Source organism: Pyrgilauda ruficollis, unplaced genomic scaffold (genome assembly GCF_017590135.1).
Source record: "Pyrgilauda ruficollis isolate IOZ18807 unplaced genomic scaffold, ASM1759013v1 scaffold159, whole genome shotgun sequence".
Classification (NCBI taxonomy): Eukaryota; Metazoa; Chordata; class Aves; order Passeriformes; family Passeridae; genus Pyrgilauda; species Pyrgilauda ruficollis.
In genome coordinates this window covers 302,678-329,209 of record NW_024514654.1, presented here as the reverse complement: position 1 = coordinate 329,209, position 26,532 = coordinate 302,678, and the positions used below count along the sequence as shown (strand labels likewise).

Here is a 26,532-nt window from a genome sequence, read left to right as displayed (position 1 = left end):
CTCTGTGCCACACCTGGAGCTGGCACATGGCCAGCACACACCTCCCACACTGACCTGCTCTGGGTCCCAGAGTAAGCCCAGCCCCAACCCTGCCCCCCTGTTTTTTGGGATCAGGTAGAACTCAGTCCAGTACCTACCAGCAAATCCTCTGAGGATTTGGACACCCGGCTGGTGTCCTGCCCTGGCACAGGGACGTTCTCCACAGCCCATTTTCAGTTCATCACTGGCAGCACCCCAGAGAGAGGACAGCTGCTCATCCCTGCTCGCCCTTGGGACAGGAAGCAGCAGCTTTTACTGGGCTTTTTCTCCATTTTGCACAAAGCAGTTCCACTCTTTGTTTTCCAAAACTTTTAGGATCATGTACTACAAAGTCTCCAGCCAGAGCTGTAAATCCCACAGCTGTGTCCTGCAGATGAAGGCTTGGTTTGGGTTCAGATCTGAATTTTGGAAAGGCCAACACCATCCTGAGCACAGGCAACAGGAATGGCACGAGTCCACCCTTGAGGACAGCAAACTGTGAGAGCCTTGGTCCTCCACGGCTCCCAAAGAACAGAAGTCGTTGTTGGTTAATTCTGGATCCACAGGCTGATAAAAGCTCCACGTTTGTGTTTAACCCTTCCACTTCCTTAGCCTGTCTGGGCTTCTGTCTTCTACTAACAACAGAGCTAAAAAAGATAATAGAAGAAATGAACAACAACAAAATAAAAACATCCTGAAAAGCCCTTTCAGGCCCAGCTGCTTGTGGGTTCATCCTCCTGCTTCTGCCAAAGCTGCCTTTTGGGGTGACAGATGAAAGCAGTTTTTTGAAGGGTATCCACATGGTGTGTGCAGCCTCAACAGGCATTTCCCCTCTGGGAATAAATCATCACTTTCAGTTTTTTAACCCAGGATTTGCATCCAGGTGTTTCCCATAGGTTGGTGGAGGAAGCTGAAATTGTGAAGTGCAAGTACTGAAGAAACAACACAGACTTTTGTGGGGGTCTGGCACAGGGGCCCCTGCCTGTCCCTGGGTGTGCCAGGGGCTGCCCACTCATGAGGAATTTGTGCTCCACCGACCCTATGGCAGCAGATTTCCCTCTTCCCCCAAATGGGACTCTAGAAGTCTTTTGAGAGGTTACTTGATTCATCTTGTGCTTCAGATCCCTATTTTGTAACACTTAGGTTGCAAAAGCCTTCTGAGATCATCAGATCCAACCCTTCTCCGTGACACTGCCAAGGCCACCACTGACCCATGTCCCCAAGTGCCATATCCACAGGGCTTTCTAATCCTCCCAAGGATGGGGACATCCCACTGCCCTGGGAACAGGATGTTTCTTACACAAGAACTCTCAATTCCAAAATCAGTAGGACTATCAGGACAAAATAAAAGGGAGAGGCAGGGGTTGTGTGGGGAAGGAAAGACAAGATAAACAGGAAAAAAGACCAAATAAAGATCCTGAAGAATAGATTCCAGAGAGCTGAGGCAGTGGTGAGGTAAGATCAAACAGAGATGCGCCTGAGACACCACAGAACCCCAGCAGGGTTCGGGTTGGAAGGGCCTTTAAAGCCCACCCAGTCCCACCCCTGCCATGGGCAGGGACATTTCCACCATCCCAGGTTACTCCAAGCCCTGTCCAACCTTGGACACTGCCAGCGATGGGACAGCCACAGCTGCTCTGGGCACCCTGTGCCAGCCAATATTTTGCCTCTCCAGAGCCCAGTTGAGCTACAAGTTTTCAGGTAGCAAAAGGTCCACTGATAACCCCAAATCTCCTGCCCTGGGCAAGAATCTCCCCTGGTGATCTCTCCCAGCATCTCCTCTGCTGCTGCTGCTTCCCCTGGGAGCTGGTGATGGCTCCAGGCTCAGTTCCCCTTCCAGGCAGTGATCCCACACACAATCACTGCAGGGGTTAAGAAGCCAAGCAGTCACACTGCACCAGAGCAGCTCCACATTCACCCTCCCAGCAGCAGCTGGGGCTCCAAATACAGAAATAAAGAGAGAAGGAAGAGGGCAGCAGCTCCAGGCTGTCTGCAGGGACAAGAAGCACTGAATGAACGCTCTTCTTGGTTTTTCCTCTCTGTAGCACAAGAGAAAACACCAACAGGATGATGAAGCTCCCAACCAGATCTATCAGAGGGTATGGAACCCTCCCTGAGCTTTTGGGGCAGGTCAAGCAGACCCTAACCAGGCATGCTGGAGGTAAAAACAGCCTTGCAGGAGCCTGGGTGTGTCCTCAGGTTCAGCTGCAGCTCTTATTTCTACCAAGGCTTGGACTTTCCTATAGGATTTGGCCCCAAATCCATAGATTTGAAGCAACTCTAATCAACCTAAAGAGTCAGGGCTGCCAGAACAGGGACTGAGCTGAAGCTCCTCAGCAGGGGGTGTGACAGTGGAGCAGTGCAGGCAGCAGGGACATCAAAACTCAACCCTCAGTCCCTGGGCAGGACTTGCTCCTTGAGGGCAGCTGTTATCCTGATACTTACCAGGGAAACAGCCCAAGGGCACTGGTAAGTGACAGTCCAAGCACTGCACAGGTCTTGGGTGCACCCAGGAGAGTGGAGAGAGCAAACAGGAGCAGTGGGGACACAGCCAGAGCTACCAACAGCTGCACCAGGAGCTGCTTCCCACCAGTGACACCCAGTACCTGTGTGGGCATCACTGGAGTGTCTCTGTGCCACCACATAGTCCAGCAAGTCCCCCCAAGGCCCAGTGGTGCCCACCAAGGGAGGGAGCCTGCAGGGTGGGCAGAGCTGTCACCACCTCCCTCTGAAGGAGCCTTCAGCTCATGCCAAGGTTACAAGACCCAGTCCATGAGGAAGGATCCATCCCTCTCCCAGCCTCCTGCCCCTACTCCTGGGAGGGAACGCTCAGCAGCTGGAAAGGCTGCCCCAGGGGAGGGTGTCCCAGTGCTGCCAGGAGCTGCTGGCACATCACTGGGACTGAGAACCCTCTCTGGGAAGGCAGGTGGCTGGACACTGCCATGTACCCTGCCCATGGCAGGATTTGGAGCTGAAGGCAGGAAGCTGGAGAACCCAGAGACATCCCTAGGACAGGTATGTGAGGGGCTCCATGGAGAGCCTGGAAACGAAACAGGTCATTCAGTGCCAGGTGCTGGCACAGCATCACCAGGAATGCTGCTGCCTCCAAGACTGGCATTCCCCCAGGGCTTGGAATAACATCCACCTTTCCTCCTTCTGCTTTTCTTGGCCAAGTAGGGTGCAAAGATGCACCCAGCTGCCCAACAGCCCCCCTGGGGCAGCCTGGGCTGACAGAGCCAAGAGGCTGCCCTGTGAGTGTTCCTTGAGGCAGGTGTATGTGACCACCCTGTCCTGCACCCCTTCCTGGGGCACACAGGTACCAGCCCAACACCTGCTGCTCTCAGTGCTGGTAGGGAGGAGACTCCATTAAACAATGCCAAAAAACATCTTTATTTACCAAAAACACATTAAAATCCTACAAAGACTGTCCCATCCTGCCTCAGCTCATGGCTCAGGATCCTGGGGGAGGCTTGTAGAGCTCACGCAGCAGCACCAGCTTTGTGGCCAGCAGGACTTCACGGCGGCCAAGGTGGCTCCTCCTGCCATAGCAGGACAGCCGGGATGCCTCCAGGGCCACCTCCCCGAGGAGCTGGGGACTGCCTAGCCAGGCCAGCAGGGAAGCCACCAGGGAAGAATCCCCCGTGGAACACGTCTGTGAGGAGAGCAACCAACAGCATTAGCACAGCTGGCACAGCCCAGCCCCAGTTTGGGATCATGGAATCATTCAGGCTGGAAAAACCCATAAAGACCAACTCCAAACATTCCCCCAGCACTACCAAGGCCACCATTAACCCACCTCATCCACGCATCTTTTAAACCCCTCCAGGGATGGTGACAGCATCCCTGAGCCCTGCTCAGCCACCACCCAGCCTGGGACACACAGGTGAGCAGGTGGAACTCGGGGAGCAGGAGCCTGCAGCCCAGCCCAGGACTCACCCGGTTTAGGAGCTTGCAGATATGAGCTGAATAAGCCACTTTCTTCTTCTGCCTGTGGAGGCGCAGGCAGCGGAGGCTCTGCCAGGCACATCCCTCTGCTGCCTGCGGGGGCTCAGGGAGGGCAGAAAGCCCCAAGGGGCTGTGGAGGGCAGTGGGTGCTGGCTCCATGGCCGCTGGGGTCCCACACGCTTCCCGTGGCTGTAAAACCTCTGCTGAGAGAGCCAAGCACGGGCTGAACACACTGCTGCCCCCACCCTGTCCTTGCCAGGGCACTAATTAGCACCAGGCAAATTAGGCACATAACACCAAAGCCGTTCAGCACTCTACATAAATAAGGTCAGAAGCCACCCCCTCTGTAAAGCTAAACACACCAGAAAAGCAAAGCACAAATAAGGCATTTTAGGAGATTTTCCTTCCCAGCTCACCTCTGAGAGCTCCTCCAGTCTCGTCCTCCCCCAGGAGCAGGGAGGGAGCTGGGATCTGCTGCCTATAACCAGGGGGGATCATTGCCTGCAGCTGGGGGGGGGAGGGGGCCACGCAGCTCCGGGGTGGGGGTGGAGATGGAGATGGAGACAGGGATGGATCCCAGGACAGGGATGGCCTCACACCTGCACTCCGTCTCCTACACTCAAACCAGCCATTCTTGCCCAAAGTTCTTTTAGGTGCGGCTGTTTTTGCTCCCAAATCAGCAACCCATCCCCCGCCGTCGCCCCCCGTCCCCTCCCAGCCCCATTGCCCTAACTAGTAACATTAATGTAATTAACCCTCGGTGCTGGATCTGGGGGGACTATTTTGTCGTTTATTCTGCATCAATTTGAGGGGGTTCCAGGGTTTCACTAAGCACCAGAGTGAGCAGGGTCTGGGGGGCACCTGGGGGTGCTGGGGCAGGACCCGACCCTGCCGGGTGGGGCTACCCTGGGTGCAGGATCTGCCTTCTCCCCCCTGTCCCGGCAGGAGTCTCAGTGCAGAACCCCGTTCTGTGCTGTTTGTGGCACTGCAGTACGGCAAAAGGGGGTCAATGTGCTCTGGGTGTGGCCCCATCTCCAGGGGGATGGGTTTTTGAGGGGGAATCCCTCGCGTGCAGCCCCCCCCACCCCGCAGGGTGTTGTGAAGGGTCCCTGGGTGCAGCATCTTTTCCTGCAGGATATGGGATGGGGCTGGATGTCCCTGCAGGACTCTGTGGAGAGGGCTGGGGGGTCCTGGGGTGCAGGATCTGTCCTGGAGGGCGGGGAAGGAAAAGGTGTCCCCTGAGTGCAAGATCCAGCCCTGCTCTGCGATGGAGATTCCACAGTGTGCAGGACGTGGCCCTGTGGCACATCCCAGTGCAGGGCCTGCCCCTGAGGAGGGGGAGTCTCTCCAGATGAAGAATGTGACCCCTTAGCATCCTGTGCAGGGGGTGTGGGGGGCTCTCCTGCATGCATACACTCCAGGAAGGAAGATTCCTCTGGGGGGGACAGCACCCTGCAGCCCCTCATCCTGGGGGTCTTTTCAGGTGCAGAATGCAGCCCCTTAGCACCCTGTGCTGAGGTGAGGGGGTCTCTCCTCAGGTGCAGGATGTGACCCTTTCTCACGCAGTGTTGGAGAGGGGACTCTCCTGGGTCCAGGATACACCCCGGGAAGGAATTGTTCCCCTCTCAATCACATCCTCCCTTCCCCAGAGCACCCTGCAGGCCCCCACCCTGGGGGTCTCCCGTGTGTGGAGCAATGGAAGCAGCCAAGGCTGGTTCTGGTTCTGGGGTTGCAGGGGGACTTGTTGTGTGGTTTATTCTGCATTTATTTGGGACGGTTCTGCGGTTTCAGTAAACACTGGAGTGAGCAGGGTCTGGGGGTGCACCCAGGGGGGTGCGAGCAGGACTGACCCTGCCGAGTGGGGTCTTGGGGTGGGGTTTCCTTGGGTGAGGATCTGCTGTCCTGGCAGGGGGTAGAAAGCACACAATATTTGGGGTGTGAGGGGGGCTCCTCTGGGTGCAGGACACCCCAGGCAGCACAGCCCCTGCTCCAGGGCACACATGGCCCGTCCCGGAGCTCCCGGTACCTTTTCCTTTCCCGGGATCCCCGTTCCAGGGCACACATGGCCCATCCCGGAGCTCCCGGTTCCCGTTCCTTTCCCGGGGATCCCGGTCCCAGGCAGCACAGCCCCTGCTCCAGGGCAGACATGGCCCATCCCGGAGCTCCCGGTACCCTTTCTCGGGGATCCCTGTCCCGGGCAGCACAGCCCCTGCTGCAGGGCACACACGGCTAGTCCCGGAGCTCCCGGTGCCTTTTCCTTTCCCGGGATCCCCGTTCCAGGGCAGACATGGCCCATCCCGGAGCTCCCGGTGCCCGTTCCTTTCCCGGTGATCCCGGTCCCAGCCGTCCATCGATCCCCGCCTGCAGTGCGCGGCTCCCGCCGCCAGGGGGCGCTCCCGGCCCGCCCCGCTCCGGCAGCGCCGTGCCCGCTGCGGCCGCCAGGGGGCGCCGCGCGGAGCCGCCTCACGGCCCCGGCCCCGCCCCGCCGCAGGTGACACCCCCACACCCCCCGCCCGGGGAGCGGCGGGAGCGATCCCGTCCCCGGTCCCGTCCCCGGTCCCGCTCCTAGCTCGGCCCCCATCCCGGTCCCGGCCGTCCCAGTGGCCGCCATGGCAGAGCAGGAGAGTTTGGAGTTCGGCAAAGCCGACTTCGTGCTGATGGACGCCGTCACCATGCCCGAGTTCATGGCGAACCTCCGGCTGCGGTGAGTGAGGGGCGGGCGGCGCGGCCCCACCGCCCCGGGGCTCGGCGGGTCTTCCCCTCACACACGGCCCGCTTGGGATGGAGTGTGAGGGGGGTGAGCGAACCGAAACCCTCCCTGAGCCTCCTTCGCCTGCTGCCCCTCCCTGACTGAGCCAACCCGCACAAAAGTGTGGATTTTCCTATGAAATGGAAGAGCCGAGTAAAGATGAGGGTGCTCAGGGCGCACCAAGCCCTGGGGGCTGCGGGGGCTCTCAGTCCCCCCTCTGGAGAACTCCCTCCCGAGCCACCTGCCTCAGTGCCCACCTCCCTCACGGGACCATGGAATGGTTTAGGAGCGAAGCGACCTTAAGGACTTTACTTTTAAACAGTATCTTGTTGATCTTCCCCTATAACACAGAAACACAGGGTGAGTTGGGCTGGGAAGAGACCTTAAAGCCCACCCAGAGCCCCCCCTGCCATGGCAAGGGCATCTTCCACTGTCCCAGGTGGCTCCAAGCCTCATCCAGCCTGGCCTTGGGCACTGCCAGGGATCCAGGGGCAGCCACAGCTGCTCTGGGCACCCTGTCCCACTCCTCTCTGCTGGGTTTCTCGCCTATGCTGACATTCTGCAAAGTTGCTTTGGAGAGAAAGAAAAAGAGCAATAAAAGTCACTAAGTCCAAGGTTGCTCCATCTCATGGGGGCATTGCAGCCACTCGCTGGTGTAGATTTGCTGTGCTAACAGTTCATGATCTTTATGGTTTTATTTCCCTTGTAGACGAGGTGGGTGCTGGGAAGATACACATTTTCCTGCCTGTTCCCTTTCAAGCACAAGTAAATCCTGGGCAGCACTGATAGAGGACAGCCAGGGGACCCTAAGTCTGCAGCTGCTTTTCACTTTCCGTTATAAAACATTCATGGGAGTTCCTCCTGATAAACTCTTATGCCCCTGCTTGTGCAAGGATTTGATAATTGCCAAAGAGAAGCCTTTGGGATAAAGATGTGACTTGCTGGCTTGTGTCTCTCTCCTGTTCTGCTCAGGTTTTCCTGCCTGCTCCTGTCCTGCCATTTGTGTTCTGATGGGTATTGGAATCAGTCACTTGTCAGGCCCCTGGTGTTGTTGGAAGCACCTGAGAGTGGCAGTAGATGGGAGGTGGGCTAAGCTCCCTCAGCAGGCTTCAAACTATTGAGGAAGAAGAATATTGAGCTTTTTCACACAATTGTGTTGCCTCTTCTGGATGAAGTCTGTAGATTTTGAGATCTGGCTGCTTCAGCCACTAAGTGCTTGGGTATTTCTGTGCTACACAGTTATCCCTGTGCCTGAGATGCTGCAGGGTGAGGGCTCAGATGCTGTGCAGAGTAATAACAACCAGCATACTTTGTGCTTTTTTCCTTTTATATTTTGTTTTTCTGTTGGAGCAGAGAGGGCGTTTGTGTTTGAATATAAGAAAATCATAATGAGAACGGTTGAGCTTTGAACATAATTTCAGATTTAAATTAATTTTGCAGTGTGTCTAAAAGTTTAAATTTATTTCTCATTTGTACACTCCATGACATTGTAATTGTATTAGAAAGGGCTTGCATGAAATATCTTTGTAATTAGCAGGAAACATGTGTGTCATGGTTTGTTTTTGGGGTTTTATTCTTTGGTTAATGTGTACTAGAAATCTAAATGAAGTATTGGAAATGGATTTATAAGTTAAAAATCAACATGGCATGTTGGTTGCCTTTAGGAATCCACTGAGAGGTGCCTTACAGGGACAGACTTTGCTAATTTTGAATGAAGGGATAAGAACAAGCCGGCAGTCCTGGATCCTTACAATAAATGTGCAACTTTGTTTATTTTTTTCTCTGAGCTGTTGCTGATGGTGCCTGAGGGTGTTTCCAGGACATCCCTGCTGTGTCTGAAATACCTTGGAGGCCCTGTTTAACTGCAGTGCCTTGGTCACTGGCACTCAAACCTGCCCAAACCCAGGCTTATCCTCTGACAACAGTTCAGACTTGACTTCTTCTCACCTGGCTGTGAGTTCTGCCTGAGCTTCAGGGTCATCTGGTGTCTGTGCTGTGAGCAGAACAAGCTTTTGTCAAAAGCTGATCGATATTGTTAATTTTTCTAACCTTGGTGCTGCCATCCCCTGCCTCCAGGGCTGTCTGCACTGGACATTTGGGAAAGCTGATGGGAATTTCCCAGAAGTGTGGCCTTTCAGGGCAGCTGCTGAGCTCTGCCGGGTGTTGGGCGCTGCCCGGTGGCCCTGAGCTGCCAGTGCTTTACAGCACTCGGGCAACACCTGCTGCTCACGTTTTCCTGCTCTGGGGAGGGCAGCTGACTCTTGGTGCTGACATGGGAAGCTGTGTGAGACCCAGCTCAGGACCTGCCAAGGCTTGGTTGTGTCACTGTGGCGATGGCAGAGTCCCCTCTGTGCTGAGCAGAGGGAAGGAGTTGCTGCTCCTCCGTCACTGAGTGCCCGTGGAGGGTTTGTTCAGTTTACACTTGGATGGGCTCCACCCTAGTCCATAAATCCAGCTTTTGCCAGAGCTATTTTTGTTCAGGGTCACTGGCTGACCCAAGACGGGCTGTGCTGGATTTAGTTCCCAAGTGAGCCCAGATGTGGGTGGAATTGAAATCATACCAGTTTCGGTGCATGCAAGGATATTTCCCCAAGGATGTCTCTAGTGGGAAAAAAAGGAATGGTGAAGATGCACTTTTCATTAGTGTAGTATTTGAATTCAGTGGTGTTGACATGAGCTGGATGAGCGTGCCTGGGTAGGTGGGTGGATGCAGTGTGAATTTACTACCTCATTTCCCAGCCCCAGTGCTCATGCCCAGTTATTTGTAGGTTTGAGTAGTGATTCAGCAGAGATATCACTGTGTCAGTACCTTTTTGTGGCTGTGTCTTACAGCTACTTAATGAATGTTTCTTTGGACACTCAGCAGTCACTGCGTGTTACATTTTATTGTAAATAAAAGTCATTCTGTCCTTGAATTCCTTAGTCCTGAGTGTCCTTCATCCCAGTGTCTGGTTGTGATTCTTAGTCATCAGAATAATTTTTTAAAAAGAAAAGCAGGACTATGGGAATGGTCTGTGTGAACTCACTAGCTTTGTTTCGTTATAGTAACCTCCAAAACTGTAACAGACAATTGTTTCTGGAACGCTCATAAATCAGAATTATTAAAACAGCTGTATTTGAGTGGTTTGTGTGTCAGCAATTGCCCATCATCCCTTCAGTGAGTGCCTACTTATCTCTGCACTGCTGCAGCAATAATTGGCAATTCCAGTCCCAGGACATCAGATTAATTGAAGTACTCCTTAAAATAGGGAATCTTTTTGTGTCTAGCAACATTCAGGTCCTGCCACTGGCAGGCAGGTATTTATCTGTAGTCAAGTGTTACCTGTAAGTGGTAGGAGAATGCTCTGGACTTGTAAAACTCTCTATTTCACTGCTGTTGACTTAACATGACCATGGCTATTCCATGGCAGGTGGACTGAGATGGTGCTTGTGGAAAGGGAATGTTGGTCTGGCTAGAGCTGCTCAGCTTTTGCAGAAATTGTGGTGTAGATGAAACTATTGAGTAAGAGAAGCAAGAAACTGCACCACCTCATTTTCTTCATGCCATAGTGAAAATTTCAAGTAGTAAAAGTTACCATTTTAAATTTACTTCCTTGGAAGGAAGCCTATTTTTCAGAATTATGAAATATTCTGGTTTATCAGGTGATTTCTTGTATTGCACTGCAAAGACCGCTCACTGGTCTGTCCAGCTTGTATTTGCCTTGACAAACAGATCAAACGTTAAAGAGCATTAAAAATGGGATCTGTGGAATGCCAAGAGGGAGTTCTTGAATTATCTGTTGTGCAGCCTTGGTGATTCCTTTGGGAGTCACTGCAGAGCAGTTCCTCCTCCCAGGGTCTCAGGTGTGTGCCAGGACAGTCAGATGTGACAGTCAGATGTGACCCACCTGCTCTGTGCCAGGCAGTAGGATCCTGTGGGGACCCAGCTGGGGCAAACCCAGCACCCCCGAACCACTGGGAGTGAGAAACCACATGGAAATGCAGGGAAAAGCAGACAGTTACAGGGCAGCATCAGGGCAGAGTTTGGGGCGGTTTGATGTGAGCTGTGTGCTCGTGGTGTTTGTGTTCCCACATCTGCATTGTGAGCAGGTGCTACCTGACTCATCCTCTACTGATTTCTAGCGAGTTGCTCATTTTTCATAATTCTTGTGCAAATCCCCCCTGGAACACAATAGATGTGTGTCACTGTTATTAAAGAATTCAAGGATGTGTGAAAGGAAGACAGTGAGAGCACCTGGTGATGTGTAATGATTCTAAAATGAATTTGGGGTTGTTTTCCTCTTCTTTTAAATGCTTCCAGCATGAAACCAGCTGTGGAAGGCTGTACTTGCTACTCAGTTCCTGGTCATCCCAGACCACCTGAGCTTGGAGTGGTACACAGATCTATGGGTTAATAGTCCTTGCAGTTGTCTCCCTGTTCATGTGTTGACTTCTGGCCTCTTAAAGCAGCATTTCATAAAAACACAGCTCTGTGTTCACTTAAAAACACACAAAAGTGGTTTTTGTAATGTTTCTCAACTATCTTACAAAGCCCAGCATTTTCAGATTAAGATAACAGGTCTAGGTCTGTATTTATTGCAGGGCCATTTGAAACATAGATAATATTTGCTATGATTATTTATAGTTTTGGCATCAAGAATCTATATTGAAAATCTGGTTCTCCTGAGAATGTGCTGAAAGTATTTGGTGCTGAGGGAAGTGTTTGCTTTACAGGCAGGGCTGAGACGTGGGCTGGAGCCCTAGAAAAAGGTTGGAGCAAACTGAATGGGGAATTGGGCTTTAAGTGCTGCAGAGGGATATCTCAAAGGGCTTTTCTTGAGGTTGTTGTGTGGAGGTTGTACCTTTTGGGCCTCTGTCAAAAAATCCCTGTTGTTTTTCTGGATGATGTGGCAAGTTGAGGTCATTCATTAGGATCCTAAAATCACAGAATAGTTGGGGTTGGAAAGGACCCTAAAGTTCATCCAGTTCCACCCCCATGTCCCTTCCACTGGTGCAGGTTCTTCAAGTCCCTGGCCTAGGACACTTCCAGGGAAGTATTTTGTGTTCTGAAAGGCCAAACTCCTGTTCTGCCACTCAGTGTCCCCTAGACCTGCAGGTTGGGTTGTTTTTCTTTCCTTTTTCAGGTCTGGAAAAGGAAGCACAAGGTGTGGGGTTGAACAAATGGTTTAATTTGTCCCCGTCTTCAGGAAATGGGTGTCCCTGTGATCCATTAGGAACAATTCTTAGCCCAGCTGTGGGTCCCATTTGCTCTTGCTTGGTACCACACCCTTTCTGTTCTTCCCTTGATGAACCTCGGTTGCAGTTTTGGAGTGAAAGGTGCTGTCTGTATTACGCTGATATTTTTACACTGACTTCCTTATCTTTTGAGCACCATCTTGAACATTCGTATTTGGGGTTGAAATTGTGGTGGGAGAGGTTTGGTTTCCCATGAGGTAATAAACTATATTTAATCCCAGCAGAGGAAATATTATGTGAATGCTTGGTTTCGTTTGTGTTTTTGCTAATGAAATATTCATGCTTTGTAAACAAGCTTTTCATGCCTTTAAGCCATTTTAATTTCCTCATTCTAAATAGTTATGAATATTTGAATTGTTCATGTGGTGTTGGGTTAAAGAGCTCCTGGAAGAGGCTGCTTTCTCCCTGGAGAGGGGCACCTTCCTCCGGGTGCTGCAGGACACTCCTTCCTCTGCTCAGGCCAGCAGCACTTGAGTCTCATCAGCCCTTCTTGGCTTCCTCAGAGTTGCTCAACCTGCAGAAGCTGTCTCGAGTCACAGTTTGGAATGAATGGAATGAAAATTCCCCTTAGTCCATTAAAATTTGACTTACGAGCTTGGCCAGGGGCCAGCCTGATCCTCAGAGATGGAAGAGGCCATCGATCTCACTTAAAAAGCAAATCCCAACCAGACGAGCAGCAAAGGGAGAATCCAGGCCAGCTTCTGACTCCACAAGGACTCTCAGCCCATGGACACCTGGAGCTGCTGCAGGTGTGCTCCAGGATTCCTGGCTGGAATTCCCATGAAGCAGGCTTTGAATGAGGTGGTGTCCAGCCTGGGGTTTGTTTTGCCTCCATATGTGCTGAGTTTATCTGGTTTCACTGGACCCTCCTTAGCACATCTGCCCTCCCTGCCTGATGAAAGCCTCCTTAGATGGAAGTTTTACAGGAGTCTTTTTGTAGCAGCTGGGTGGGGGAGTGTTTAATAATTTTAGCACGTGGGTGTTGAATAATATACGTGGTCAGATTTATGAATGAGATCAGTCTTTCAGGGTGCCTTGTAGTTCTAAACTCGGAGGCTGCTGATGCTGTGGCCCAGAGCTGCTGGTCCTGCCTCCAGCTGCCTCTGGTCCTTGCCAGAGCACAGGTAACAGCATTTAGTTGTGGGTAGGAAGCAGCAGCTTGGAGAGGGACATCCATGGCACATGGTATCAGGTGTGAAACAAAAACCTGACAGAATCAGAGAAGTAACCAGAACTATGGGGAATTAGCTCAGTAGAAAATGCTCCTTCTTGCATTTTTTTTAAAGTCTCTTTTCCTGCTGTTTACACCAAGTAGATCTACAAAAATCAGCTGGTAATTTAGGAATTCCTCAGCAGCTTTTTGGCTTTCATCCTTACTCTGCAGTAATTTTGTAGATTCTGATGAAGTGCTGTGGATCCTGAAGCTCCTCAGTGTTGTAGTGCATCTGTTTGGGATGCTGTCAGGTGGAATCCTCTTCTGGCTTTTTGGCTACCCCATGTTCGAGGTGGCTTGTGTAACTTGCATCACCTTAACTGAAGTGATTTGTCATCACCTGCTGAGTTTCACCAGCTGAAGGTTGACTCCAAGATCTGCTAAACTCCTACAGTAAATATTTGCTAATACTTCTAACAAGTCTCATGGCCTCCTTTAGTCAAGAGTCCTTTGCATTGACTTCTGTTCAAAAATCTGCCTCTCCAGGTGCTTTACTGACCTAACACTCACTGAGCTCTTGCATTTCTTTGACTCTTTGCATTTCTTCTGGCTGAGCAGGCTTTGACACCACTGAACTTAGTGATATTTTCTTGAATTCCTTTAAAGATACAGACCTCACGAGGTATTTGGAGTTACATCATCTCCCTCTACATCTCTGGGTCATGATTGCATCTTTTTATGGAATTAAGGAATTCTGAGAAGGGGAGGAGAAAACAGATGTCTGCACATAGTTTTGCCTGTAAGTGTGAAATAGGCGAGCTGTGTGTCCTCTGGTGGCAAATGCTCATTTCCAGTTCTCAGAAATAAAAATACAATTTGTAAAGATTTGTTTCTTTAAGGGCTTTTTTGGTGAGATGTGATGAGAACTCAGCTCCCAGTGCTGCTGTCACATGCTGATGTTCCTGTATTAGACCAGGTGTAAAAGTGTTCAGTTGTGATGTTTTCAAATTCTAAAAGAACAGCCTGGCTGTGAGGCTGTTCTGTCTTTGGGAGTGAAAAAGAGGCATTAGACAGACTTAACAGTTTAGAAAATACTTAATTTTTCTTCAAATCTAAGCCATTAAACTGTTCCTGAGATAACTTCTGTCTTTGGCTAGGAATGAGGTTTTTCTGGTCTCTGAGTTGTGTGTGGCAGCAACACCCAGAGCAGCTCCTTTGGGTGGTGGTTTAGATGGACAGCAGATACTCTCCTGTCAGGGCCCAGCTGAGGTAGGAGCAGGGGGATATCTTGGAAAGACCTGTTAAGTAAAACAGTTGTTACTGATAAGCCAGATGACTCAACCCTATCATCACTGATGGTCTTGCAGGGCTCAACTTCTCAGGCTCAGTAGCAGAACTGACTGGGGCATAACAAGCCTGCTCTTGCTCTAATTCTTGGTGGTATTTTCTTGGTGGTGGTATTTTCCATTCTGCCCCCAGCAGTTTCTGAGCATTTTTCTGTCTACACTTCAAAATTTCTCCTTGAGCAGTGCTGGAATATTTGTTCATCAGTTCTGTCCTGTTCTGCTGAAGCATTTTGCAGCCCATGTTTCCTGGCTGCTGCTGACCTTCCCTTCTGGGTTTCAAAGTTGGCAGTGACCTGCCCTATGGCTGCCACTTGCCCGCAACACTTCAGAGAGCAGTTTCTGTGTGACTGTTGGGGTGGTCTAATCCACAGCTTTATTTCCAGAAAAATGTACCATTGGGTGAAAATGGGCATTAAAACAGTTCCATGTCCCTGAGCAGCCATGGTGTAATTTCTCAACCTTGGATGTTTTTTGCTCTACTCTGTCATGTCAGGCATTGACTCCCACTGTCCCTCCAAGAAGTGTTGCCTCACCTGACCTTCCTTTCTCCTGCAGACTTCCTGTATTTCTGTAACTGCAGTACCCTCCTGCTCATCATGGGTGACTCCTCTCTCCTCCTTTAGTACCTTCTGTGTGCAGCTGAGCACCTCTGCCCAGCTTTCCCCCTTGCTGTTGATGTCCCTTCAGCTCCCCAGTGTCATCTCTGATCTTGGGCTGATATTCCCAGACTTACCTGACTGTCAGCTGGAATTTTCTGGGGCTGGAGCAAGTGAGCTCCCCTGGAGAGCCGTTCGCTTGTTCCACCTGCACTGTTGGACTCGGCCTTTGCATCCCAAGTCAGGTGTTGGTATTCCCCTGTGGTGTGTCAGGCCCAAGCCTGAGCCATACACAGAGCCCAGTCTTGCCCGGAGTTACCTCGCAGATTTTTGTGCTCATTCTTCTCTTGTGCCTTGACAAACCCCCTTTCCCACAGAGCTTGTTCAGAGTTATCTACAAAGATTGCTTTTGCTCTCAGTTCTATCTCCTTCACCCATCTCCTGCCTCCCTCCTGTTCCACCTCAGAACACAGCTTATCTCCTTCCTGTGTTTATCAGTTTCTCCAGCAGGACTGATCTGTGCCATGTCCGTCTGAGAACTTTCTGACCAGCATTCCTGTGCTTTTCCTGCAGTTGCTCCTTTTGTCATGCAAGAAACACCAAATAACTTCCACCAAAGACACTGCCTCCCTCCTCCTTCCATGTGTAATTTATGGAGCCCACACAAAGTGTGCCATGGGAGGAGGTTGGGAGTGCTGCAAACACTGATTATTGTGTTTATCTGCTCAAGTTGTTTCCTGGCTCCACGCTGGATCCCAGCCTGTTGGAATTCTTTTTCTCTTGGGTCTGGACAGAGCCTGCCCTGATGTTATGCTGCTTGAGGTTGTTCAGGTAGAAAATTATGGGATCAGAGTATCTTGATATGTTCCTGTTTAAGGTTGATATAACTTAACTTGGGAAGCCTGAAGGCTCATTACATCTTCCTGGGAAATGAAAATGAGATTTGTGGCAGGACTCTGCAATATGTAGGGTGTGATGTGCTGCTGGGGCTGGATGTGCTGTTTGGGGAGGTGGGCTTAACTCCATCTCCAGACACAAAGGATTTTTGCCCTAGTCCCTGCATCTTTATTCACATCAAGCCAACTCAAGCTGTGTTTCACTGGAAGTTCTGACAGCCTTGGAATAAATCCCTTTATTCTGGAGGTTTTCTGTCCCATTCTGATGGAGAGCAGGTGTGCATGGCTACTCATTAAATGAATTATGCTTTGAGGCACCAGCTGAAACTTTCGGAAAAGGTTCCCTTTCAGTATCTGTCTCCCATTACAGCATCAGTGCCTTCTTCATTGCCCTGGGGTTTGTTCTTGTGCCCAGGACGAACTCACAGCAGAGGAGCTGAAGGGAACTGCAGCACTTCCCTGCAGCATCCAGCCCAGCGAGCTCAACAGCCGGGCATGAATGAGACCCCACCTTTTAACAGCTACTGGATGGCAGCAAAGGCTGTCTCACCGTGAATAGCAAAGAAAAACAAACTGAAACAAAAAATCCCCTTTCCCACTGTAGGAACAGCACGGCTTTCTTTGGGGAGAGCTCCTCCATGGCATTTGGAGGGGTAAAAACCACAGTGGCTATGAAAGCCTTCACACCATGGCCATCAAGGGCACAATGAAGCTTTCATTCTCCACATCACATCTCTGAGATGTTTACACTAAAACTTTTGCTGTTATTCAGGTTGCTACACTGCAGGTAAATAGATTATTTTACAAGAATGAATGATTAAGTAAATTTCACCTTCAAAAGAAAACTCCAGCTATGGTTCCTGGAAGGCCTCCCCTCCCCTGCAGTGTTTATAAAGGAACTGGATATGGAGTTTATAAACTTCCGAGGTGGGAAATGGTGTCTTCCACTGCTCCTTAATACCAGCTTCTTTGTGTGCTGTTGCTTCTTGATCCTGGGTGTAAAAACCAGGGGAGCGAATGAAAACAGGCTCAAAGAGCTGTAAATACATTTTAGGCCCCAGAAGAATCCTAAAACAGCAGAGCTGGAGCACTGCAGTCTTCAAGTGAACTTGCTTAGAAAAATTGTTGCCCCTGCACCCTGCAGAGAATGTCCTCCCTTGCTGGCTTCTCAGACTGTCAGAAGGACACTGTGCTGCTTTTCCTTGTGCTTCCAGAAGAACCCTAGGATTCTTTTAAAGCTGGATGTAAACACCTCCTTGGAACAGTAGCTGTTAAACTTTGTTGAAAAGTGCTTAGCAATGACAAAAAAATGTTATTTCCGAAAGGATCTCTGTAGCACTGAGGGTTTTTTTTGCAAATGAAAGTCCAAATTTACCGCAAAAATGTCCCTGTAACCTCTTATAATTCAAAACATATTCCTTGCTTTTCAAAAGCACAGGCAAATTACCAGGGAGCCTTTCTAAAATAAGCCTGAGGTTGGATGTTTGACTTTGTGGACAGTGCTGCTTGATAATCAGCATTTCCTTTTTTGAGTTTGCCTGTGTCGCAGTCAGAAAGGAGCTTTGATTTGTGTGGTTTCTGACCTGTTCCCGGTGAGGACAACATGAGCAACGCCTGTGCTGCAGTACTGGGATAGAACCAGGAGTATCCCTTCCCTTATGTTCCTGATAAATGTAGCATTTGTGTCTCCAGCAAAACAAACAATGGAAATCTTGTCTTTGTTCTTGTTTTTTGGGCCATGCTGCATCCTGGCTTTCAAGGATGCAGACATTCCTGAGCTAGACCTCTCCAGTGTCTGGCAGCTGGTTCTCTGAATCCATGTTGGTTATGGAACTTAAACCCCTCTGAGGAAACGCCAGGGAAAAGCAGATCCTTGTGAAGTGTAAAGCTTCTAAAGCTGGTACGAAAACCCTGAGAGCTGGGCTTGGTAGGAAACTGAAGGAAACCTAAACAATTTTGAAATTGGGAATATTTGGCTTCACTTTCCCAATCAGTCAATAGAAAACATGTTTTCTATTAAGGACTTACATTTTTGGAGACTTAAAGAGGGGCTGCTTATTGTCAAAACAAGTCTTGTTTTTCACCCAATATCTTGACTGCCTAGTTTGATTTTTGGTGCTGTCCCTGCGTCCCTGCAGGCAGTGTGGGGAGCTGGTGCCAGGCTGTCACCTGGAATGCTGGAACCATGGGTTTGGATCCGAGTGCTTGTGCCCTGAGGAGCAGTGCTCCAGCTGGCTGGCAGGAGTGGTAAAGCCAGGAAAGAGTGATGGGGGACACCCATCTCCTAAAAGATGCCACATGTATTGTGTCCTGCCATGCAGGAAACCTCAAATCTCAAATCTTTCACAAACCTAAAGAATGCCTGATTGTTTCTGTCCTGCTTTTCCTCTGGGTTTCTGGATCTTGGATGCTCTCATGGAGGAGCCAAGGTGGCACCTGCTGCTCTCTGGAGGAGCCATTGGAGCAGGAAGATGTTCACTGTTCCCAGAGCTGCTCTGAGGGGATAATGTGGGTTTGGGGCTCTGCTCTCACACCACAGGCTCTGATTGGCTTCAGGGCCAGCTCAGATGTGTTGCTACTGAATTTAGGGAGAAAACTTGTGTCAATCTTGGTCTTTTCCTAGGAGTTCTGTCTGTAACTGATTGGTAATTGGCTGCTCAGCTGCTTTCCTGAGAGGCTGTTTATCAAAGTTAGTGAGCACGTCCAGTGCACATGGACAAATCACTTGTTCTAGTGGACATACAAAAATGTGTTGTGTTGCAAACTTTGTAGCTGAATCATGGAAACTGTAAAATTGGGACATAATATTTCAAAATGTTCTACTCCATCTGATACATTTTAACCTTCTGCCTTTTCCCATATTGTCCTTTCACCTAGAAAAGAATAACAGAAATTAAATGCAGTAAACTTGGTGGATTTTGAAGACGTTCTGTGGCACCTTGACCAAATGAAAAGAATCATTTGCTAGGGTTACATTTGTTAATGTGCACTTAAACCACAATAAATCACAGGAGGGGTAAGTGAACGGGTTCTTACAGAAAGACTGGCTTGGTCAGTGTCAGGTTTATGTTGTACAGGGGATGTAGAAAGCTCAAACAGTTAAGTAGTCATAGTCAGATATTTGTTGGGTTTTTTATCAAGACACCTTTGCTGCCTTGTTTGAAGGCTCCTCTTTACCTGTCCCTGGTTATGTGACATAAATCTTATGCTGGCAGTAATTTCCACAGCACCTTCCCATCCTTTGTGCTGTGACAAAGGATGTTTCTCCTCAAGTGCCAGATTTTCTCATGTCTTGATGAGCAGGGTAAGCCCCAGAACCAATCTGGGAAAGCTTTCAGGGGAAATTATTCCCACCTCCTACCTTTCATATTTAGATGTACTGGCTGGCCTTGTTTAAGACAAAGGAGCAGCCTCTGTTTATCCCAGTCAGGTACTTGATGTGGAAGCTGATAGCACTAATGGCCAGATCCCAAATAATTTGCTGTGTGGGAAAATTGCCCAATTGTGCCCACGCATCTGGTCCTCCCTGGGTGTCACATGGAGAGTGGGAGCCTTTGATTAGTTTCCTCAGTAACAGAGTGCAATGGATATTTTGCAAACTTAAAGTTTGTATCACTGAAGACAGAGATGTCTTTGTGTTTTGACCTGGGTTTTGATACTCTTTGTACCCTCCACTGCTATCAGTGCCAAATAGTTTCTTTTTTTCACTGGGGGAGAAAGCAACTTGAAAAAACATCCTATCCCATATCAGCTACAAACCATCCATTTATCCGTGAGGACAGGGGAGGAGCAGTGTGAGGGAGCAGCACTGGCAAGTGCAAGCATTCACTGGTTTTATTCTGCTCTCTGATGTTTAAACCTTTCAGATATTCTGTGGTTGTTTCCAACTTCACAGTGATGAAAGCTAAAAACCCCATAATAAGGGTGAGGATAGTTGTATTCTTTTTACTCTAACAGCGTGTACTTTAAGAAAAAACAATAGTTATTATAATACACGTGGAATAAACCACAAGTGATGAAATTTATTTCTCAGATTTGTTTTTCCATCCCTTCTCAGTGTTGCTGCTGCTGCCACTGTCCCCTTGGGTTGTCTGGGATTAACTTCTCCTACCATGGAGTTTTCACACCAAGGATTTTGACTTTGAAATTTCATCTTTAACTCAGTGGGTAAAAGTAGAGTAGTTTTCAGTCTCACAGAAATTTTGAATGAACACTGAAAAAGTAATGGCAGCAGATGGATTTCTATGGAGTGGGGAATGTCAGAATTGCCTTTCACAGGAACTGTATTGTCACACAAGAACTGAGGCGTTTCAGGAGGATGTCCCTGCCCTTAGGTGCTTTTGGATGCTGGTGTTAATGACTGGGAACTGATTTGGCTGGAAAAAGGATGCTTAAGATCCACAAGTGCCTTCCAGGGTGGGAACTGGTGGCACAAGGTGACACTGGGGGTCCTGCTGGCCTGGGGTCAGCATTCAATTCCCACTGATCCCCTCCCTTCCCCTCCCTTCTCCTGCCTGTCCCATTGGAGAGCTTACAGAAGGTCTCAATGGACACCTTTTCTGAGCTGTTTTATCATAGAATGTTTTGGGGTTGGAAGGGGTTATTTAGTCCCACGATGGGCAGGAACACCTCCCACTAGACCAGGTTGCACAAGGCCTCATCCAGCCTGGTCTTGAATATTTCCAGAGCTGGGGCATCCACAACCTCCCTGGGCAACCTGTTCCAGTGTCTCATTATCCTCAAATAAAACATTTCTTCCTAATATCTAATCTGAACTTCTCTTTTTTCAACTTGTACCCATTCTGCCTTGTCCTTGACTGCAGTTCATGACAAAGAGTTCCTGTCCAGCTTCCCAGTAGCCCCTTCGGTCACTGGAAGGTGCTGTGAGTCTCCACACAACCTTCCCTTCCCCAGGCTATGTTAATGTTAATTGTGTTAGAGCTTCCTTTCCAGCATGATTCTCTCAGTTCAGCCTTGGAGGGCTGAAGGGCCCTGCTCTCAGCCAGCTCCTCTGGGAGCCACAGAGACCCAAGAGTCTTACCCCAGTGCCAGTCCTTGCTGTCCTCTTCCGTTCTGTAATTATGCTCAGGATTAATCACTTTCTGGTGCTTCTGCATGCCTCTGCAGTGTTTGCTGCTCATTTGCTTTGGGGGTTTCACATTTGCATAGTGTAACTGGCCTCTCTTTCTTGTTAGATTTGCATTAAATTGCATCATGGAGAGGTTAAAATAGCAATAAAACCCACTTCCTATTAAGTGGATATTATCTTGTCTCGCTGTGACTTGCTTTCTTACCAAATATATCATGGGATCTCATGAAGACTCATTTGTTAGATCACACTTGTGAAGACACTTTAGGTGCTTTGTTCCTCTAATTCCAAATATAACCATCCTGTGATCTTAATCAACATTTACTTTAACATTTCCCAGCTGGAAATTAACTCCCTGGCAAATTTGGCCAACACCAGTGGCAACGTGAAGGTGGCTTTTTTTTGGTAATGAACTTAGTTCCTTGTTTTCTGTGCACAGATCTGGCTGTGGCAGGGGAGCACTTTGGGATTTCCTCCAGAGGTGACTCATGTTTGCCACCTATAGCAAAAATAAGCCAGGCCATTCCAGTGTGTGTTATTTGGCCTACTGAATATTGTTTCCAGTAGTCAGTGAACTTTCTCTGGTAGCCTCTATGGCTTTTAGTTTGCATTTGTTCCCCCATTTGTCCGCCAAAGAGCAACAAAACCTTCCGTTCATGGTTTTGCTGCTCCCCTGCCCTCCAGTCTGCCTTGGTTTTGTAACTGGGAGTGGAAATTGCCCAAGGTCACCTTTGAGAAAGCAACACTGTTGTTGCTGACAGTCCTCTGCCTCCTGGCTCGTTTCTGTAGATCTCGGACTCCTGCTGGCAGCAGCCCGTGGGAGTCCCGGTGGATAATGAGTGCTAATTTCCTAGATAGTGCCGGCTTATCTCCACTTCAGTGAGAGTTTCGCCTTGCAAAACCTCAGCTGCAGCACGGAGCTGGTTGTGGGTGGTAAACTGATGGTAGCTGCATTTCACAGGAGCAGTGGAGCTGACGGGATGGGCCTGAGAGAAGGGGGAAACGCTCCCAGTCTGGAATCTGTGCGGTGTGGATTCCCCAGAGAGCAGAACTTGTCTGATCAGGGGCGGTCTGCTGTCCCCCAGCTAATTAGCGCTGTCACCTCCTCTGAGAGTGACATCTGCTGAAGCATCCAGAGACGGAGGGGGGGCAAAGTTCCTCATGCCTTATCCAAAGCAAGATCTTCTTGTAGAAACTTCATCTTGTGTAGCAGTGTTTGCAGTTGGGCCTGGGGTGGCAGCTGTCAAATACTGCTGTGATGAATTTCACACAACTGGAATCTTGAAAAGATTTGTTGCTGCAATTATTTTTTTTTTTTTTCATATCAAGACACACTTTCCCATTCTTTGCTGTTCTCCAGCATTTTGTTGCTGACATCTTTGTCCACTGGCCTCTGGTCCTTTTAAAACAGGAGACAGGAGCAGTTGCTTTGCCAAGTCGGTATCACTATCACGGGTGTTTATGGAATTCCTTTTGAAATAAATGACAGGTTAAATGGAAGACAGTTGTCTCCCCTCATGGATTCTGTGGGTGAAGTTAAACACTTGGATCTAAACAAAAGTGTGAGCTATGCATTTCCCAGGATGACATTGTCCTGGTTACAGTGCTTCTTTTGCTTTAATTCCATCTTTAATTCCCCCCCCCCCCCCCCCCGCAAATTTACAGAGTTACTTCCTAATATTTACAGATATTACTTCCTAAAAGGAGATTGTTATCAATGCTTTAGTGCCCCCTCAGGGTTGCAGCAACAGGGTGACCTAACTGGGTTCATTCCTCCCAATTTAAATTCCTTCTGTCGAAACAGCAATAATTCCTTGGACAGGGAAGCGTTTCTAGCAGGGTCCCACCTGCCCGGCGGTGGCCCGGCTTCCCTGGCGTGCGGTGGTGGTGGCCCGGGGAGGGAGGAGCTCTGCAGCCCGGGGACTGATCTTCACTCCACCCTTGGAAGCTCCGGCTCCTGCCGCTGCCCTTCCCTGGCGCTGGCAGGGCCGGCTCGGTTGTATAACGTCCTGCAGGAGAGCCGGCTCCGGGACACAGCTCCGCGGCAGTGATTAATCGGGGAAACATCTAGCAACCTTAAATGGCAGCAAATTTATTTTGGCAGGTGGAGACTGAGAAAGTCCCTGCTGCCACGGAGGGAGTGTTGCTCTGGAGCGCTCAGATCACATTTTGTTTGCCCTTACACTTTCTCCAGTCTCAAACTTTTATCACTGCAGTGAATTCTCCTTTTGACACATCTTTGTGCCGTGATTCCCACCCAGGTCAGAATATGGGGTGACATTTTTTCAGACCCTCACTGAACAGCAGAAGTGCCCTTGCTTGTTGCCCCAGAAAATGCAGCACTCCTGCCCGTGGGGATGTGGTGACAGCCACAGCTGAGTGCTCAGGTTTGTCTTTCCAAGCCTTCTGAGCTGGCACTTCTGATCTCTGCAGATCTCCTCTGGTAGACTGGGCAGGATGAGGTCATGTACCAGCCTGCCAGACCAAATATTTCAAATATTCTTGTTACAGTCTTTCTGAAGGTGAATAGGTAACTGGGTTCACCTGAGAGAGTTCTTTAGGAGTGCCCTGGATTAAGATTGGGTTTTAGATTTAGTGAGACAATAACCCACCTTTAAAAGATCCTTGATAAACCAGTGATAAGGAAGAATTGATTACTCTGAAAATTTTAATAACACTCAATATGTGAATTATTTTTTATTCAAAAGCTCCAAATTCTCAGCCTTTTTTCTTTATATTTTAAATTTGAATTTAGTTTTGACTTGAGGAATAGTTTGCTGGAATTTTTCTTTTTTAATCTCCTTGCTGGCCAACACGAGTTTTGTTGGTGTACCCATAAATTTCATGGAAGTTTGTTTATTTTACTGAGGCTCTGTTCAGGGCAGAAAGTACATACCCAAACATAAATTTTTATGCTCTAGAAAACTTTCAGTCTCTCTTTCAGATTGCAGTGGGTAGGTAGAACTAAAAATGGCTGTGTCTATCATGTTGCTATTGCTTGAGATGTCTGTGGCCTGCACTGGCTGTGGTTATATGGTTATTAATTCTTCAATTAATTCTCTCCTTACCAGCAGGAGTGGTACCGGGTGTTGTTTGCCTCCAACCCTGTGCTAAAGCAAAGGCATTAACAGGCAGGAGCTGCACCCCACTGAAAACCCTGAGCTGGTGTTTGCCTTTAAAAAACTCAACAGCACAGATTTGAGACAGTCAATCTCTCTGCACACAGACGAGCTGTTAGTCTGGCAGGATGTAATTCCATTTTCCTGAGTAGTTTGATTTCCTTTTGGCCTGTCTGTGCTTCAGCTCGTCACTGCTCTTGTGCTGAATTGATGTTGACTCTAAGGTAGTTTTCTGAGTAATTCAAGCCAAGGACATTTGTGAAAAGATTGTGATTTGCTTTTATCTATAGCAAATGCAGGCTATCAAGAGAACTTATAAATGCTAAACTTCTAGGCCCATCTGTACATAATTTTCCAAGTCACATTTTATGGCTGCACATGGTGACTGCAGCTCCTAGTGCAGAGAACCAGCTGGCAGACACTATTCCTTGCTTTTTAATAGGATCTGAAGGCACAACACAAGTCTGACACAGCCCAGAGACTGCCATGGCTTAAGAGTTCATTCAGTTTACTTAAAATCTTAAAGCAAGTCTAATTTCAGTCATGTTGATTTCCTCAGAAAGCTTTTGTTAGTTTGGCTAGTGGCCACATTATGTAAGATATAATTATTTGGCCTCAAAGTAGTGATTTCAGCAAGGGAACAGTGTAAAGCTGGCTGTGGACTGTGTTGTGGCTGCACCATTCCAAGTGACACAGGTGAGGTGTGGCCAGAAAGGCTCTGGCTCCTTCTGCCTGTATCCTGTTCCCCTCCAGGTGCCTGTGACTGTCCCCAGTGCAAACAGGGAAATCAGAAAACAACCAGGAAAACCTTCTTTTCATGTCTTCTGAAGGGCTTTTTGTCTGCAGCTGGTAACTCCCATGCAACTCTTCTTCTCTGGACATGCTTCAAGAGATGCCACAGCTAGGGCTGACTCCAGAGCAGCCCCTGGGGAATGTCTTGGGTGGCTTTGCCACCCTTTTTGTCTGGATCTCACTGGAGCTGTGTCCAGAGAATCAAGCACTCTGGTTCTGCTGGCACAGTAGCCACAGCTGAGGTGTTTTTAAATCTGTTTTCCTGATATTGAAAAGAATTGTTAGGAACCTCCTTAAATTCCTTTTAACCAGCTTGTTCATTTTCCTTGGTTTTTTTTTTTTTTTCCTTTGCCCTAGATGGAGTCAGTCAAGGCACTCTGGAATAATGTGTGTGGAATCGACAGGCCATGTTCTGTCACACACAGCTTTCCTTTGAGATGACCTTTAAGCCTTGTATTAGTTGCATTTCCATTTAGGGAATCCTTGAGCTATTGGATATTATTGTTGGGGGGAAGGCTGAGATAGAATCAGAATTTTCAATGTTTGTTTTCTGGTAGTAAATTGTCTTCTTGCGTGTCATCCAAGAGTTCACACAACCAGTACTCCAAACTGGGCTGCTGTCAGAGATGGCAGCAGCAGCAGCTCTTGGGCTGAGGAGCTGTGTGGGGCAGAGCAGGGACACCCTGAGCACAGTGACAGGGGACACAGGAATGGTGCTCCACTCAGGCTCTGGAGGAGGCAGGTCCCTCTTGGGTCATTCTGTCCCTCTCCCTCAAACATGGAATTCTGGGACAGCAGAGCTTGGCAGGAGCTTGATTTTATCAGGAGCTTTGGCCTGTGCTTGTCAGTGCAACTCGGAGTTTCACTTTAGAGTCTAATCCTGTTTTGGAAACTCACTTCCTTTTCCTCCTCTTGTGCCATTTTATGATTTAGATGCACTGTTCTCATGATGTTTCACTACTGTGTTGAGCATAAACTGTGGTTTCCTCTGACTTCTCCAGCGTTCACATCCATAGCAGTGAACAGGGATAGTCCTGGGGCTCAGTGCTGCCCTCCCTGCAGCTCCTCTCAGACAGCCCCTCCTGCTCCTGCACCTTCCTCCCTGGCTCTCCTGGCAGGAGTTACCCTGGGGGATGCTCTGGCACAAAGATCCCTCTGTCCTTACAGCTAAGAACAGTCCTGCATTCCAGTTCAATACCTGTGTGAATGTTTGAAGCTTCAATAAGACAAAGCAGGGAATGTTACCAGCAGTGCAGGAATTAACTCACTTTAAAGTCTTTTTCCTGTCTAAAGCTTTCATGACTCTGGGATGTGGCATCGGCTCTCATCCTGGGGAAGCTCAGATTAGTATTACGTGGTCTAAATACTTGTCATTTATTTACTACTGATTTATCAGGTACTGAAGGGATGAACGAAGCCAGTGACTGCTGACAGACCACCTTGGCCAAAGTAGCTGAGGGGTTAATTTTCAAAATCACATGCATTTACTGAAGGTACCAGCCTGACACTTGTTTTGCAGTGGAGGAAGGTGCAGGTCTTTCTGCTGTAGGGTTTTGTGGTCACAAGTTACTGAACCTGGTTTACAGCTATTTTT

The 26,532-nt window shown here is 48.9% G+C and overlaps 1 protein-coding gene across 2 annotated transcripts in view; it reads left to right on the top strand.

Moving 5' to 3' along the window:
• Positions 1–6,495: 6,495 nt before the first annotated feature.
• The window catches only part of MYO1D (myosin ID), a 152,749-nt gene continuing 132,712 nt past the window's right edge, over positions 6,496–26,532 (top strand). For both annotated transcript variants that reach the window (XM_041461977.1, XM_041461978.1), the window contains exon 1: positions 6,496–6,667. In XM_041461977.1, coding sequence (XP_041317911.1) covers positions 6,573–6,667 — 95 coding nt within the window. In that variant the 5' untranslated portion in view covers positions 6,496–6,572. The remainder of the gene's footprint in view (positions 6,668–26,532) is intronic.